The following is a 16,164-nucleotide window of genomic DNA, read 5'->3' on the forward strand; positions in this document are numbered from 1 at the left end:
ACTGTCCCGGTTTTCCTGGGACTGAAGGGCTTCCTGGGATGTTAGACTTTCAGTGCTAAAACCAGGAAAGTTCTGGATAATTTGGGTGAGTTGATCATTCTCACCTTTTGACAAGTCTAACTTCCCCATTACATCCAACACTCCACAAGAGAGAAGGGACCACATTTTCTTATCTCTATCCATGCATGCAGTGTAGGAGCCCTGGTGGTGCAATGATTAAGCACTTGCTACTATAGGGTTGCTATGAGTTGGAATTGACTCAACGGCACTGGGTGTTGTTTTACTAACCAAAAGGTCAGTGGTTCAAACCTACCCAGTGGCTCTGCAGGAGAAAGACCTGGTAATCTGCTCCTGTAAAGACTAAAGCCTAGAAAACCGTATGGGGCAGTTTTACTCTGTCATACGGGGTTGCTGGCACCTAACAACAACATCCATGCATTAATTAGCATATAGAAATAGCGGTAATATTAACAACAAAAATAGTTTATACTTGAGCATTTCCTATATTCCAGGCCCTGTGCTAAGCTCCATAACCAAATGAAGTAAATCATCTCTCCCTTCTATAAGGAAATAGACTAAACCAGCCAGTTTATCCAGGATTTGAAAGGGTGGGACTGAAGAGGGGAACATAATTACCACCCACTTTATGCTCTAGCACAGCTGTTCTCACAATTTTTGTACTCAGGACCCATTTACACTCTTAAAAATGTGACACAGCTCACAGCAGGGGATGGGTCTTAAAAATTATGGAGGATGTCTCCAAAAAAGTTTATATGGGTTATATTTATCCAAGGCATCCTGGTGGCACAGTGGCTAAGAGCTCGACTGCTAACCAAGAGTCCATAGTTCGAATCTACCAGCCACCCCTTGGAAACCATCCATAGTCACCGTATTAGAAATTAAAACTGAGGATTAAAAAAATGTATTATTCCATTTAAACATTAATTTTAATTATCATAAATGACACATTTTTTATGAAAAATATATTTTCCAAAATAAAAAAATTAGCAAAAAGAGTGAATTTGTCACTTTAATGTCTTAATGGTAAACAGCGGGATTCACACATCTGCTTCTATATTCAATCTGTTGCAAAACACATCACATAGTCTATGGAAAACTTCACTGTACACTGGTGAGAAATTCAAGCCGGATTCAGAAGAGGACATGGAACAAGGGATATCATTGCTGACGTCAGATGGATCATGGCTGAAAACAGAGAATACCAGTAAGATGTTTACCTTTTTATTGACTATGCAAAGGAATTTGATTGTGTGAATCTTAACAAACTATGGGTAACATGACAAAGAATGGGAATTTCAGAACACTTAATTGTGGCAATGATAAACCTGTACATAGACCAAGAGGCAGTCCTTCAAACAGAACAAGGGGATACTGCATGGTTTAAAATCAGGAAAAGTGTGTGTCAGGGTTGTATCTTTTCACTATATTTACTCAGTCTTTATGCTGAGCAAATAATTGGAGAAGCTGGACCATATGAAGAAGAACTCAGAATCAGGATTGGAGGAAGACTCATTAACAACCTATAATATGCAGATGACACAGCCTTGCTTGCTGAAAGTTAAGAGGACTTGGAAGACTTATTGACAAAGGTCAAAGACTACAGCATTCAGTATGGATGACACCTTAAATTAAAAAAAAAAAAACCCTCACAACTGGACCAATAAGCAGCATCATGATATATGGAGAAAAGATTCAAATTGTCAGGAATTTCTTTTTACTTGGATCCACAATTGACACTCATAGAAGCAGCAGTCAAGAAATCAAACAACTTATTGTATTGGACAAATGTGCTGCAAATGACCTCTTTAAAATGTTAAAAAGCAAATATGTCATTTTAAGGACTGAGGTGGCTTGACTCAAGCCATAGTGTTTTCAATTGCCTCATATGCATGAGAAAGCTGGACAATGAATGCAGAAGACGGAAGAAGAATTACCTTGAATTACGGTGATGGTGAAGAATATTGAGTGTATACCACGGACTACCAGAAGAAGGACCAAATCTGTCTTGGAAGAAGTACAGCCAGAATGCTCCTTAGAAGCAAGGATGGCAAAACTTCATCTCATGTACTTGGGACATGTTATCAGGAGGGACCAGTTCTTGGAGAAGGACATCATGCTCGGTAAAACAGAGGGTCAACGAAAAAGAGGAAGACCCCCCAACAAGACGATTGACACAGTGGCTCCAACAATGGCGCATATCAACAATTGCGAGGATGGCGCAGGACCGGGCAGTGTTTCCTTCTGCTGCACATAGAGTCACTATGGGTCAGAATCGACTTGACAGCACCTAACAACAACACTGGTGAGAGAATGAGAGCGACAAAGGCAAGTGACTTCTTAGTATGATTATGAACACTGTTTTGGAGACTCCGTGCCTGAAATGATGGCAGAGACCCCCACTGGTCCCTGGACCACAATTCTGGAGCCGTGCTGTGCCTTTAGGGACAGGCCTCAGCGGAAGAGGTAAGCTTTGGTTTGCTTCTATGTGGGTTTTGTTTTGCAGACTGGGCCTGAGCTATCCAGGGGCCACCAGAGAGGGAAATAGAGTAAGCAACGGACCAAACGGACCAAGCCTAACCGCAGAGCGCCTCCTGGTTTACCACAGGCAGACCAACCTTGGACTACTACTCCCAGCAGAGCTCGCGGCAGGGGGCGGGTCCGCAGCCGGGAGGAGAGCAGGTGACCGAAGCTGAGTGATTGACGTGGAATGGGCTGGCCTGTATTTGGCAGGCACAGTGCTTCAATTGGAGAAGACGAGAGGAGGGGGCAGAGCCTACTTTGCGGCCAACCAATGGTTTGAGGTCAGGAGGAGGGGCGGGGGCGGGGACGAAGCGTGGCAGAGCTGATCCGCGGGCTGTGTGGAGCGCTCGGAGCCCCGGAAGGCGGGTCTGTCGGGGGCCCGACGCCGTCCTGGCACCCGGGGCGCTGGGCTGGGGAGATGGCCGCGAGATGGAGCAGCGAAAATGTGGTGGTGGAGTTCCGCGATTCTCAGGTGAGCTGGGGCCCAAATGAAGCTTCTGGGCATGCGCCGTGGTTACCCTCCCCCACGCTGTTGGGCCGTCCTGGGTTTGGCGAGGGGACCCCCAGGCCCGGGCTTGCTGGATGGGCAAAGGAGACCCGAAGCTGTCAGACCCGGGCGGGCGAGGGGAGCCCTGATGGCCGTTGGAGTCAGTTGGGGTGGGCACGGACGGTGTTTCGGTGGTCCCCGTGGGGGCTTGGGGGTGGGGTCCACCTTGGGACACTGAAGAACAGAGGTTGCGCACGAGTGCTGAGGGGCGCCACCCGCGACCGAGGGTGAACTAGGAGGTGCTTGCTGTCCGAGACCGTGGACCTCACCTAGAGACTTCGGGCAGGTCGCACAACTTGCTCGGCTCTGAGCCTCAGCTGCGTGATTTTAACCCTGTCTGACAGGGCTTGGGAAACCCTGGTGGCATAGTGGTTAAGAGCTACGCCGCTAACCAAAACGTCGGCAGTTCTAACCCACCAGGCTCTCCTTGGAAACTCGGTGGACAGTTCTCTATCCCATAGGGTCGCTGAGTCGGAATCAACTGGATGGCAGTGGGTTTTTTGGTTTGGGACGGGGGTTGAGTAGGGTCACTGGGAGTCCGAATAGACTCGACAGCATTTGGTTTTTTTTTTTGTTTGACAGGGTTTGGGGGAGGACTCGATGAAAAACTACATGCAAAGTGCCTATTTCAGCGCCTGGGCTTTCCTAAGTGGTTGCTGATGCTACAATAGTGAAAAATACCTTGTAGTGAACAGGAGTCAGGACCGCTGCATGTATTCTGCCATCACCCTTTTGCTAAGTGACTTATCCACATTTTTTTATTTCTCCTAATTCGTGAAAGTACCAGTGCATAATAAATAGATGTTAGCCCCTTTTCCCAAATGGGAATGCTGAGACTGAGCCCAAGTGACTTGCCAAAGGCCTCCTATAACGTGGCCACCTCAGCATTTGAATGCAGGTGTCTGGCCCCAGAGCCCTTGTTCAGCTCATCACTCTACTTGACCTTCTGGTGGGTCTCTCTGAGCCTGTCATAGAGTTGTTCCACAGTAAATATTATGTCCCTCCTTCCCCAACATCTAGGACAGTGCCTTTTGTGTGCCAGCTTTCAATTACTCATTTATTCAACAAGTGTTTATTGAGCTCCTACCAGGTGCACACTGTGCCAGGCACAGTGTTGATCCTCAGGTGATTTATACTGAATGGAAATCTGGGTTAATGTAAGGGGGTATGTGGTTTCTTTTTTTGCAAATTCCATTTCCTTTTTTGCCCTAAAAATTAATGAGTGGAGGAGCCACCCACTGATTTGCTCTGTGGTGCTCTCTGATATGAAGCCCCCACTGAGAATTTGAGCAGCAGCAGCATTTGGATGAAGGGATCCTGAAGCACTTTGAACGTGTCAGCGCGGTGTCTCTTTGAGGCCTGTTCTCCCAAGGGAAGCACCAGACTCCTAGGGAAAGGAGTCATATTCATATTACTCTTCTGTTAATTGCTGTCACTGGGGACTAGGACAGAACAGAATCATGCATTGTGCTTCAGAGCCTGCTAATTTGGAAGCTACTAATCCGAAAGCCCTCTAATTCTCACAGAAACCCAGGTAGTCTCACCCCTACTTTACAGAGATGTAATTGAGGAGACCTGCAGAGAGGGTGCTGACACATATATTGGAATGCTATGGAGTAGCGTCAAATGATTAAACCTAAACAGCAGTTGTCATAGGAAGGGAACAAAGTAAATTCCACAGTTTAACTGCCTTGTGGGAGTTTCAGTTTTTCTTTCTAATTTTTCTGTTCAGGTGGAAGAGTACCTCTTAGTGTGAATTAGCATGGTTTTGTGTTTGATTCTGGCGATAATTGAGAGGTGGGATTTGAACGTGTTTTATTAATTATGCCATTAACATAGAAAGGAAAAGTTAAAAATCTTCCTGTTGCCTTTCTGAAAAGGAATGCCAAAACACCCCGCATCTTTTAAAAAAAATTTTAAATTTTTTTTTAGAATTTTCAGAGAAAACCCCCAGCCTGAAAGGTGAAACTCATTTTTATAGTTTTTACAAATGTCATTTGTTTTATAAAACAAGGCCTTGCGATATTACTGCCACCAGCAGTCAAGAACCTGTGCTGCATGTTGACTGTTCTGAGGTGGTCCTGGAATCATTGGATCAATAAGTGTTCGGACTATAAGAAAACTTAGAAATAATCTTCTAGGGCGACATCACGCAATAGAACTTTCTGTGATGATGGAAATGTTGTTATTAAGCACCTGAAATAGGGCTAGTGGACTGAGACATTGTATTTTTAATTTAATTAAAATTTAAGTAATTGCCATTTAAATCTCCACTTGTGGCTAGTGGCTATGGTATTGGGAAGTACAGGGTATTGAGAAAAGTGCAGGTTAAAATAGTTCCGACTCTCAAGGAGAGGTATGATGGCAGACTATGCAGCTAGGAAGTCTCTAACTCGACAGTCCCCTATACATCAGTCAGTTGTACTTTGGGGGCTTTCATGTTGTTGTGATGCTGGAAGCTATGCCTCCAGTATTCAAATGCCAGCAGGGTCACCTATGGTGGACAGGTTTCAGCTGAGTTTCCAGACTAAGACAGACTAGGAAGAAGGACTTGGTGGTCTACTTCTAAAAAAACTTAGCCCGTGAAAACCTTATGAATAGCAGCGGAACATTGCCTGAGATAGTGCTAGAAGATGAGCCCCTCAGGGTGGAAGACACTCAAAATATGGCTGGGCAAGAGCTGCCTCCTCAAAGTAGAGCAACCTTAATGACGTGGATGGAGTCAAGCTTTCGGGACCTTCATCCACTGATACGGCACTACTGAAAATGAGAAGAAACAGCTGCAGACATTCATTAATAATAGGAACATGGAATATACGAAGTATAAATCTAGGGAAATTAGAAATTGTGAAAAATGAAGTGGGACGCATAAACATCAATATCCTAGGCGTTAGTGAGCTGAAATGGACTGGAATTGTCTATTTTGAATCAGACTATCATAGGGTCTACTATGCCGGGAATGACAGATTGAAGAGGAATGGCATTGTGTTCATCAAAAAGAACATTTCAAGATCTATCCTGAAGCACAACGCTGTCAGTGATAGGATAATATCCATACATCTACAAGGAAGACCAATTAATACGACTATTATTCAAGTTTATGCATTAGCCGCTAAGGCTAAAGATGAGGAAATCGAACATTTCTACCAACTTTTGCAGTCTAAAATTGATCAAACGTGCAATCAAGATGCATTGATAATTACTGGTGATTAGAATGCGAAAGCCAGAAACAATGAAGAAGGATTGGTAGTCTGGAAATATGGCCTTGGTGATAGAAATGATGCTGGAGTTCGAATGATAGAATTTTGCAAGATCAACAACTTCTTCTTTGCAAATACCTAAAATTTTCAACAACATAAATGGGGACTATACACTTACCAGGTGGAATACACAGGGATCAGATTGACTACATCTGTGGAAAGAGACGATGGAAAAACTCAATATCATCACCAGAACAAGGCGAGGAGCTGACAGTGGAACAGACCATCAGCTGCTCATATGCAAGTTCAAGTTGAAGTTGAAGAAAATGAGACTAAGTCCACGAGAGCCAAAGTAGACCTTGAGTATATCACACCTGAATTTAGAGACCATCTCAAGAATAGATTTAAAAAAAAAATTTTATTGTGCTTTAAGTGAAAGTTTACAAATCAAGCAAGTCTCTCATACAAAAATTTATATATACCTTGCAAATGTTTTTTTAGAAAGTTGATCTCTCTGGGAAGAATGCCTAATACATCTTCATAGGACTATCTTTCCAACCCTGATTCAATGTAAAGGGACGGGATGCCTCTGTCAACAAAACAAAATCTAGGGTTTTTTTATTCGAAATGACTATGAAAGAAATCAACCCTTCCTCTTTCAGTTGCAGCTGAATTAGAAAGAGCTGTTCTAAAAAATGAAAGCACTTTGCCTGTTCATTCTTCCAGAGGATGCAAAGTGGGAACAGCCGAATCAATGCAAATCAGAGCCAGGTCAGCTTCCCTAATATCAGTTTGTCACCAGCTTGAACAAAGACTACAATACATGTGTTATCAGATTTCATAGCATAAAGCCACAAATTGAGATCCACTGATATAAAAAGGATCACACCCTGTCAAATGACAAGATCCAATCTCTTTAGAGACAGACACTGCTGCAAAGGCTGTTTTTGAACCATCCTCGTCTAACACTAAAGGTTATCTGTTGGATGCTCGCTTCACACTCTCAGCACAATGGGTGTTTCTCAGGAAGTCTCCCCCTTTAAAATGAAAACATCCTCACTTCCCCACAAACTAAAACAGGTATCACTAGGTAAATCACTTAATCTTTCGAAGTTTCAGGTTCCTCATTTGTAAAATAAGAGGATAGGTTAGGCATTTTCTATATAGGTTCTTTCAGCTCTGAAAATCTATTAAATATGTTGTTGTTAGGCCAACTTTTTTGCTTCCTTAAGCAAGTTTTCTCATATAACATTAATAAATCGTACTCTGAACACTTACCATATGCTGACCACTATATCAAATGTTCTACACTGACTGTTTCAATTAATCCTCACAACTTCCCTGTAAGATAGGAGGCAGAAAAGAATTGCTATCCTTAGAACAGCTGCTTGCAAAGTTGGCCTTTGGCTGGTGTTTGGGAAGTGTTCCCACCTTTCCCAACTGATAAGAGAGGCTCACTATGCCTAAATTGTTTGTACAAACAATGTGGTTTACACTAAATACCTGCTTTCCTCTGAGAGTCTGGAATTTTGGTACACCACACAGAGAGGGCGCCTATGTAACCAGCCCCCAATAAAAACTTTGGGCAGTGAGTTTCTAATGAGCTTCCCTGGTAGACACATTTCACATGTGTTGCCACAATTCGACACTGGATGAATTCAGCGCGTTTTGTGTGACTTCATAGGAGCCCTGGTGGTGCAGTGGTTAAGTGCACGGCTGCTAACCAAAAGGTGGGGGGCTCAAATCCACCAGCTGCTCCACAAGAGAGAGATGTGGCAGTCTGCTTCTGTAAAAATTTACAGCCTTAGAAACCCTGTGGGGCAGTTCTACCCTGTCCTATAAGTTCACTAAGGTTCAGAATCGACGCGATGGCAGTGAGTTTGGTTTGGATTTGTATGACTTCACTGGGAGAGTACTCTTGGAAGCTTGCTGCTGGTTTCTTCCAGACTTCACCTCCTCTGCCTTTTCCCTTTGCTGATTTTGATTCACTGTCTTTTCACTGTAATAAATCATAGCCATGAGTATGAAGTAAGTCCTATGAATCCTCCTAGGAGATCACTGAACCTGTGGGTGGTCTCAGGGACCCCCAGCACAGGTAGGTGCTATTATCCTCATTTTATGGATGAAGAAACTGAAGCTTAGAAAAGTTAAATAACTTGTCCAAGACCACGTGGCAGATAAGCGGCATAACCTGGATCCTGACCCAGACAGTCTGTCTCCAAACCCTTAACCTCTTTGCTATACTATGCTCTTCCCCCATTTATCATTGTATCTTCATATGAAGTTTGCTAGGAAACAAATAATTTGCAGAATTCACATCCTAATGAGTCACTTCCACAAGAAACAGCCCTACTGTTTCTTCATCCCCGCTATAGTTTAACATGAGCTTTAAGTGAAACTGGAAAAGCAAGGACCAAAGCTGGATTTCTCCAAAAAAAGTATATACTATTAACTATTGATAACTTTCCTCTTACCTAAAGGGCTTGCCAGGTTGAGCTTTTTTGTTTTGTTTTGTTTTAAGCAAAAGCCATTCCTCTATCTCTGTCTACCTGAAGAAATGTAGTAATGCTGTGACTTAAAAATCATCAATCACTAGGGCAGCAGACAGCACACTGTCTGCTGAGATGCCTCATTTTCAATTTCAAGAAAGCATGAAAAAATGATCTGAAGAAGTTAGTCATCAGTTGTCTAATCAACTAAACAAGGAGTTCCTATGCGCAAAGGCATCCAACTTCAGAGCGGCCATCTTCTGAAGGAGACAATCTAAGAAGGTTATTTATACATAAATCTGAGTCATCAACGAACTGCATAATCCCAGTCTAATCACGAGAAAAATATCAGACAAATCCCAACTGAGGGACAGTCTACAAAATAGTTGACTAGTACTCCTCAAGACTGTCAAAGCCATCAAAAACAGGGAAAGTTTGAGAAACTATCACATCCTAGAGGAGCCTGAGGCAGACAACTAAATGTAACATGGTGTGCTGGATAGGATCTTTGAACAACAACAACAAAAGAACATTAGGTAAAAACTAAGGCAACTTGCCTTATATGCATGTGAAAGCTGGACAACGAATAAGAAAGATCTCAAAAGAATTGATGCCTTTGAATTATGGTGTTGGCAAAGAATGTTGAATATACCATGGACTGCCAGAAGAACAAATCTATCTTAGAAGAAGGCGAGACTTCGTCTCACATACTTTGGACCTGTTACCATGAGGGACTAGTCCCTGGAGAAGGACATGATGCTTGGTAAAATAGAGGGTCAGCGAGAAAGTGGAGGACCTTTAACAAAATGGACTGACACAGTGGTTGCCACAATGGGCTCAAACATAGCAACAGTTGTGGGGATGGCGCAGGACTAGGCAGTGTTTCATTCTGTTGTGCATAGCGTTGCTGTGGGTCGGAATCGACTCGAAGGCACCTAACAACAACAAGGCAATCTGAACTAAGTTTCAGTTAATAATAACGCATCAATATTGGCTCATTAATTGGGAAAAATGTACCATGCTAATATGTTAATAAGAGGGGAAACTGGGGTGGGGTATATGGAAACTTTATAATATCTTCCTAGTTTTTCTGTAAATCTAAAACCTCATGTGTTGTAGAGTAGAACTGCCCCATAGGGTTTTCTTGGCTGCAATCTTTACAGAAATAGATCATCAGGTCTTTTGTGGTGCCATTAGGTGGGTTTGAACCACCAACCATTTGGTTAGCAGCTGCTCTCAAACCCCCTTGTGCCACCCAAGCTCCTTTTCTGCTATATTAACAAGCACTGTTCTAGGCACTAGGGAGGGATACAGCAGCCAACAAAACAAGGTCTCCACCCTCACAGAGCCTACACTTTAGTGGAAGGAAAAAGATTAAAACAAATTGTGAGTGAGGGGAAGAGTGGTGTACACTATGAACTAAGAGGTAGGCAGCGTCCAGTACATAGAATAGTCCAAAATAAGGAATTTATGTTTTATCCTAGGTAAAAAAAAATTTTTTTTTATATAATAGGAAACCACTAATAGATTTTTATCAAAGGAGAAATACAAACAAATTTATATTTAAAAAAATCATCTTGATACATGAAACAACAGGAATAAACCTGAAAAGTATTAGGCTAAGTGAAAGAAGCCAGACTCAAATACACACTGTATGATTCCATCTGTTACAGAAATCTTATCAGAGATTTTGAGGGGTTGAGGGTGTGGAATCTCATCTTCTTAACCATCTAAATCAGATATGGGTGAGACTTTAGGTATATTCCTTTCTGGGACAAAATTCCTCTTCATCAGTGAGCCTATGAAATCCAGACATGCATTTTGGCCTTTTCTTTCTTTCCTGTCTTTTTAATGACCTCTTGCTTTCTTTATGTATGATGTCCCTGATGTTATTCTACAGCTTGTCTGGTCTTCGGCCATTAGTGTTCAATCCATCAAATCTATTCTTGTGGGTTTTGGGACCATGGTTTCAGGGGACATCTAGGTCAACTGGCATAATAAAATCTATTAAGAAAACATTCTTCATCCCACTTTGGAGAGTGACATCTGAGGTCTTCAGTGCTAGCAAGCAGCCATCTAAGATGCATCAATTAGTCTCAACCCACCTGGAGCAAAGGAGAGTGAAGAACACCAAAGACACAAGGTAATTATGAGCCCAAGAGACAGAAAGGGCCACGTAAACCAGAGGCTACATCAGTCCGAGACCAGAAGAGCTAGATGGTGCCTGGCTGTAACTGATGACTGCCCTGACAGGGAACACAGCAGAGAACCCCTGAGGGAGCAGGAGAGCAGTGAGATGCAGACCTCAAATTCTAGCAAAAAGACCAGACTTAATCCTCTGACTGAGACTAGAAGGACCCCAGAGGTCATGATCCCCAGACCTTCTGTTAGCCCAAGACAGGAACCATTCCCAAAGCCAACTCTTCAGACAGGAATTAGACTGGACTATGGGATAGAAAATGATACTGATGAGGAGTGAGCTTCTTGGATCAAGTAGACACAGGAGACTATGTGGGCAACTCCTGTCTGGAGGGGAGATGAGAGGGTAGAGGGGGTCAGAAGCTGGCTGAAAAATGGACATGAAAATAGAGAGTGTGCTGTCTCATTAGAGGGAGAGCAACTAGGAATATATAGCAAGGTGTTCAAACTCACCTAATGGCACCACAAAAGAAAAGACCTCATGACCTGCTTCCGTAACGATTGCAGACAAGAAAACCCCATGGGCCAGTTGTACTCTGTAGCACGTGAGGTTGCCATGAGTTCACCACCAACTGACAGCAGCTAATAACATATAGCAGACACTTAAGGAATATTTGTTGAATGAATGAATTTTAAAAATCAGTACTATTTGACTAACAACATTAATAGGAATTTGGGAAAAAGTGTTTAGGTTTTTACATTTAAAAAATAAACTTTTAGAATAGTTTTGGATTTACAAAAAAACTAGGAAGATATTATAAAGTTTCTATATACCCCACCTCAGTTTCCCCTATTATTAATGTATTAGTGTGGTACATTTTTCCCAATTAAGGAGCCAATATTGATGCATTATTATTAACTGAAACTCATACTTAGTTCAGATTGCCTTGTTGTTAGGTGCCTTCGAGTCAATTCTGACCCATAGCAACCCAATGCACAACAGAATGAAACAGTGCCTAGTCCTGCACCATCCCCACAACCGTTGCTATGTTTGAGCCCATTGTTGCAGCCACTGCGTCAGTCCCATTTTGTTAAAGGTCCTCCACTTTCTCGCTGACCCTCTGTTTTACCAAGCATGATGTCCTTCTCCAGGGACTAGCCTCTCCTGGTAACAGGTCCAAAGTATGTCGCCATCCTTGCATTTGTACCAAAATGTAACTGTTAATCCGAATGGATTGTAATCCATCTCTGGGTTCAGTGTCACTTGACTAGTATAGAGTATTATACTTTTTTTTTCATGAAAATGTTGTATAAGTTTTTTTAAAATAATAGCTCTATTGAGGTATAATTTACCTATGTTACAGTTCACCTATTTAAAGTGTACAAGTCAGTGGTTTTTTAGTGTGTTCACAGAGCTGTACAGCTATCACCACAATTATTTTTAGGACCTTTTCATCACCTCCAGTGGAAACTCTGTACCCATTAGCCATCACCCCCTCAAACCCTCCAGTTCCTTCAGCCTTAGGCAACTACCAATCTGTCTCTATAAAAAAAACCATTGCCGTCTAGTGGATTCCGACTCTAGACATTTCATATAAATGGAATCAATGTATGGTTTTTGTGACTGACTTCTTTCGCTTAGCATAATGTCTTCAATTCCATCCTCGTTGTAGAATGTATCAGTATTTCATTCTTTTTTCATGGCTAAATAATATTCCGTTATAGGGATGTACCATACTTTGTATGGAGGCTTACAGAATTTTATGGAATTGATATCTCTTATTAGCTATCAGTTAACCAGCTTTTTCCAAATTATTAGTTACATTTTCTCCAGGGAAATATAGAGGAGCCCTGGTGGCACAGTGGTTAAGGCACTTGGCTGTGTTGACTTTAATAGCAATGGGCTAATAGGCAAATATGAATCAAACATCACCATCAGAGCTGTGGTATCATCGTTTTGTAAAGGGCACATGATTTCCTGCGTGTTCGTGTCCCTCAGCCATTCCTCCATCTGGTGTGCTGAGGCCCTGGGTTGTGGACTCCTCTCCTCCACAAAGCTCCAAGCTTTTACTCTGGCCAAGTTTTCACTTCCTCTGCTCACAGCGCTTCCCCCTGTCCATTCCCCCTTTGGGACAGCCCTGGTGGTACAGTGGTTAAAGGCTAGGTTGCTAGCCAAAAGATTGATGATTTGAACCCACCAGCTGCTCTGTGGGAGAAAGATGTAGCAGTCTGCTTCTGTAAAGATTATAGCCTTGGAAACCCTATAGGGCAGTTCTATAGGATTGCTGTGAGTCAGAATTGTCTCAACAGCAGTGAGTTTGATTTGGTGTGGTTTTAGCATAACCTTCCATAATGTGTCCCTACAAACACAATGTTGGCCTCTTTTTGTTTTCTTGGGAAGGGGAGGGGAAAGATAAGTTAGGTGTTCCCCCCCCCCTTTTAAAATAACTTCTCCTGATACAGTGAATTATGATATTGTGTTTGCAGTTATGGCTCCTGTATTTTTCCATGACATTTTGTAATGCCTCCAGAATTGTACTGATAAATATAATTTACCTGAAGATAACATGAAATATACAGTTCTTTTTATAAAACTTATGCTATATTTTGGGTTGATTCCAGAGGTGGAATTACTGAGTCAAAGGGCATGCCTTTTTTGGACTATGCTGATCCCCCATTATTCTCTTATCATTGTGTACCACAAATTTAGCAGCTTAAAACAACACCCATTTGTTAGTTCACAGCTGTGTAAGTCAGAAGTCTGGGTATTACATGCCTGGGTTCACTGTTCAGCATCTCGCAGGGCTTCCACACAAGGAATCAAGGCATCAACTGGCTGTGTCCTTATCTAGAGACTCAGCTAAGGAAGAATCCGCTTACAAGCTCATTGAGGTCGTTGGTAGGATTCAGTTCCTAGGAATTGTAGGACTGAGGTCCATGTTTTCTTTTTTTATTTATTTATTGTGCTTTAGGTGAAAGTTTACATCTCAAGTTAATTTCTCATACAAAAATTTATACACATATTGTTATGTGACCCTAGTTGCAATCCCTGTAATGTGACAGCACACTCCCCCTTTCACCCCAGTTTCCTGTGTCTGTTCAACCAGCTCCTGTCCCTTTCTGCCTTCTCATCCCACCTCCAAGGAGCTGCCCATTTAGTCTTGTGTATCTACTTGAACTAAGAAGCACACTCTTCATGTGTATTACTTTATGTTTTTTAGTCCCTTCTAACCTTTGTCTGAAGAGTCGACTTCAGGAATGGTTTTAGTTCTGGGTTAACAGAGAGTCCAGGGGTCATGTCTTCTGGGGTTCCTCTAGTCTCAGAACATTACGTCTGGTCTTTTTGTGTGAATTTGAGTTCTGCACCACACTTTTCTCCTGCTCCGTCAGGGACTCTCTGTTTTGTTCCCTGTCAGGGCAGTCATTGGTGGTAGGTGGCCAGGCACCATCTAGTTCTTCTCGTCTCAGGCTGATGGTGTCTCTGGTTTATGTGTCTCTTTTGTCTCTTGGGCTAACATTTTCCTTGTATCTTTGGTATTCTTCATTCTCCTTTGCTCCAGGTGGGTTGGGAGTAGTTGACGCATCTTACATGGCCGCTCGCAAGCTTTTAAGACCCCAGATGCCACTTATAAAAGTGGGATGCAGAACATTTTCTGACTAAACTTTGTCATACCAACTGGAGGTCCCTATTTTCTTGCTGGTTGTCACTTAGGGGTCACTCTCAGCTACTTTGGCAAAAGGCTGGTGATTTGAATCTACCCAGAGGTGCCTCAGAAGAAAGACCTGGTGATCTCCTTCTGAAAGATCATAGCCGCTGACAACCCTGTGGAGTACAGTTGTGCTCTGTGCACAGGGTTACTGTGAATTGGAATTGACTCAGTGGCAGCCGATCTTTTTTTTTGTCTCAGCTCCTGGAGGCTGTTCTCAGGTCCTTGCTATGAGGCCCCTCCATCTTCAAAGCCAGTAACGGAGAATCTCCCTTGTGTGGAATCCTTTGCTCTTTGAATCTCTCTGACTTCCTCTGTCTCTGACCTCTACATCTAGATTTAAAGAGCTCATGTAATTAGGTCTCTCTCTCTTAAGGTCAACCGATTCGAGAGACTTTAATTATACCTATAACATCCCTTCACAGCTGTACCCAGATTAGTATTTGATAGAATAAACTGAGAGGTGTATGTACACCACGGGCCCGGCATCCTGGGGGCCGTCTTAGGATTCTGCCTACCACACACCCTCTGGAAAGGTTATACTACTACCCCTGGCTACAGCTATCTATCGTTTTGCCCTCTTTTTCTACCGTTAATCTTGCATAGGAGAAGAGTTCTGGAAATGACATCTCGTTTCGCCGCCTGCCTTTCCAGCTGGGCTTTTCTCTGTACATGACTTTAGTGGAATGAAGGATGCATATTAATCACTTTTCCAGCCTCCAGTGAGAGTACTCTGGCTTCTTGTCCCCGATATTACCCATGACACGTTTTTCGAGGGTGTACAAGTGTGAGAAACCAGTGAATAAGGCCAGTGAGGGTACGGGAGAGAATTTCTGTTTCCTTTTTTGACTGTGACAGAAAGTACAAAATGGATTCTTTCTTGATAGTCTCTTGGAAAGGACTTAGAGCATTTAATAACCAAATAAACATACAAACTGCTTCGTGGTAATGCCATGAGGATACAGCAGGATTTGAATTTAGGGCTGTCCCCTGCCATGATTAAAATCAGCCTCATGCCTCCTCCTGAATGCCAACTTATTTGACTCAGTGTAGTCTTTTGGGAATTGGACATTGGATCCTGTAAAGATGGTGCTCCCTAGGACTTGGGGGACCTGGGAAATGGGAACCAGTAAAATGTGCTAGAAATTTCAGATTGAATGTGAACTGGGCATCTCAATGATAAGAATATGATCTTGGATGAAATGGGGCTGGCATTTGAATATTACCAACTACCGAATGGCTTGCAGACGGAATCCATGCCCTTTGGAAAGGCATGGATGAGTGTGTTGTGTGTGTGTATATGTCTGTGTATGCGAGGGAGGAGGTCTCAGGCTAAGTTTTGCGTGGAAGAGGCTACTTGTGCATAGTAGCTGCCGTTTGCTCTGAGCTAGGCAGATTCCCCAAGGTCTCCAGGACCTCTGGCTCCTCAGTTTAGAATGCAGTAGCTTGGTTGTGTATAGTCCTGGTCTGGGTGGTAACAGGTAACCGCTGCTCTGTTGTCAACAGTGAACGTGAGATTTAAGATGGGAACTAGAAGGGAG

General features: G+C 42.8%; 1 protein-coding gene across 3 annotated transcripts in view; it reads left to right on the plus strand.

Annotated features, from left to right (window-relative positions):
* Positions 1-2,853: 2,853 nt before the first annotated feature.
* Positions 2,854-16,164, plus strand: part of WDR59 (WD repeat domain 59) — a 104,784-nt gene continuing 91,473 nt past the window's right edge. For all 3 annotated transcript variants that reach the window (XM_023556684.2, XM_064273777.1, XM_010596821.3), the window contains exon 1: positions 2,854-3,013. In XM_023556684.2, the coding sequence (XP_023412452.1) occupies positions 2,960-3,013 (54 nt within the window). In that variant the 5' untranslated portion in view covers positions 2,854-2,959. The remainder of the gene's footprint in view (positions 3,014-16,164) is intronic.

This window comes from Loxodonta africana, chromosome 21, assembly GCF_030014295.1.
Source record: "Loxodonta africana isolate mLoxAfr1 chromosome 21, mLoxAfr1.hap2, whole genome shotgun sequence".
Taxonomy (NCBI): Eukaryota; Metazoa; Chordata; class Mammalia; order Proboscidea; family Elephantidae; genus Loxodonta; species Loxodonta africana.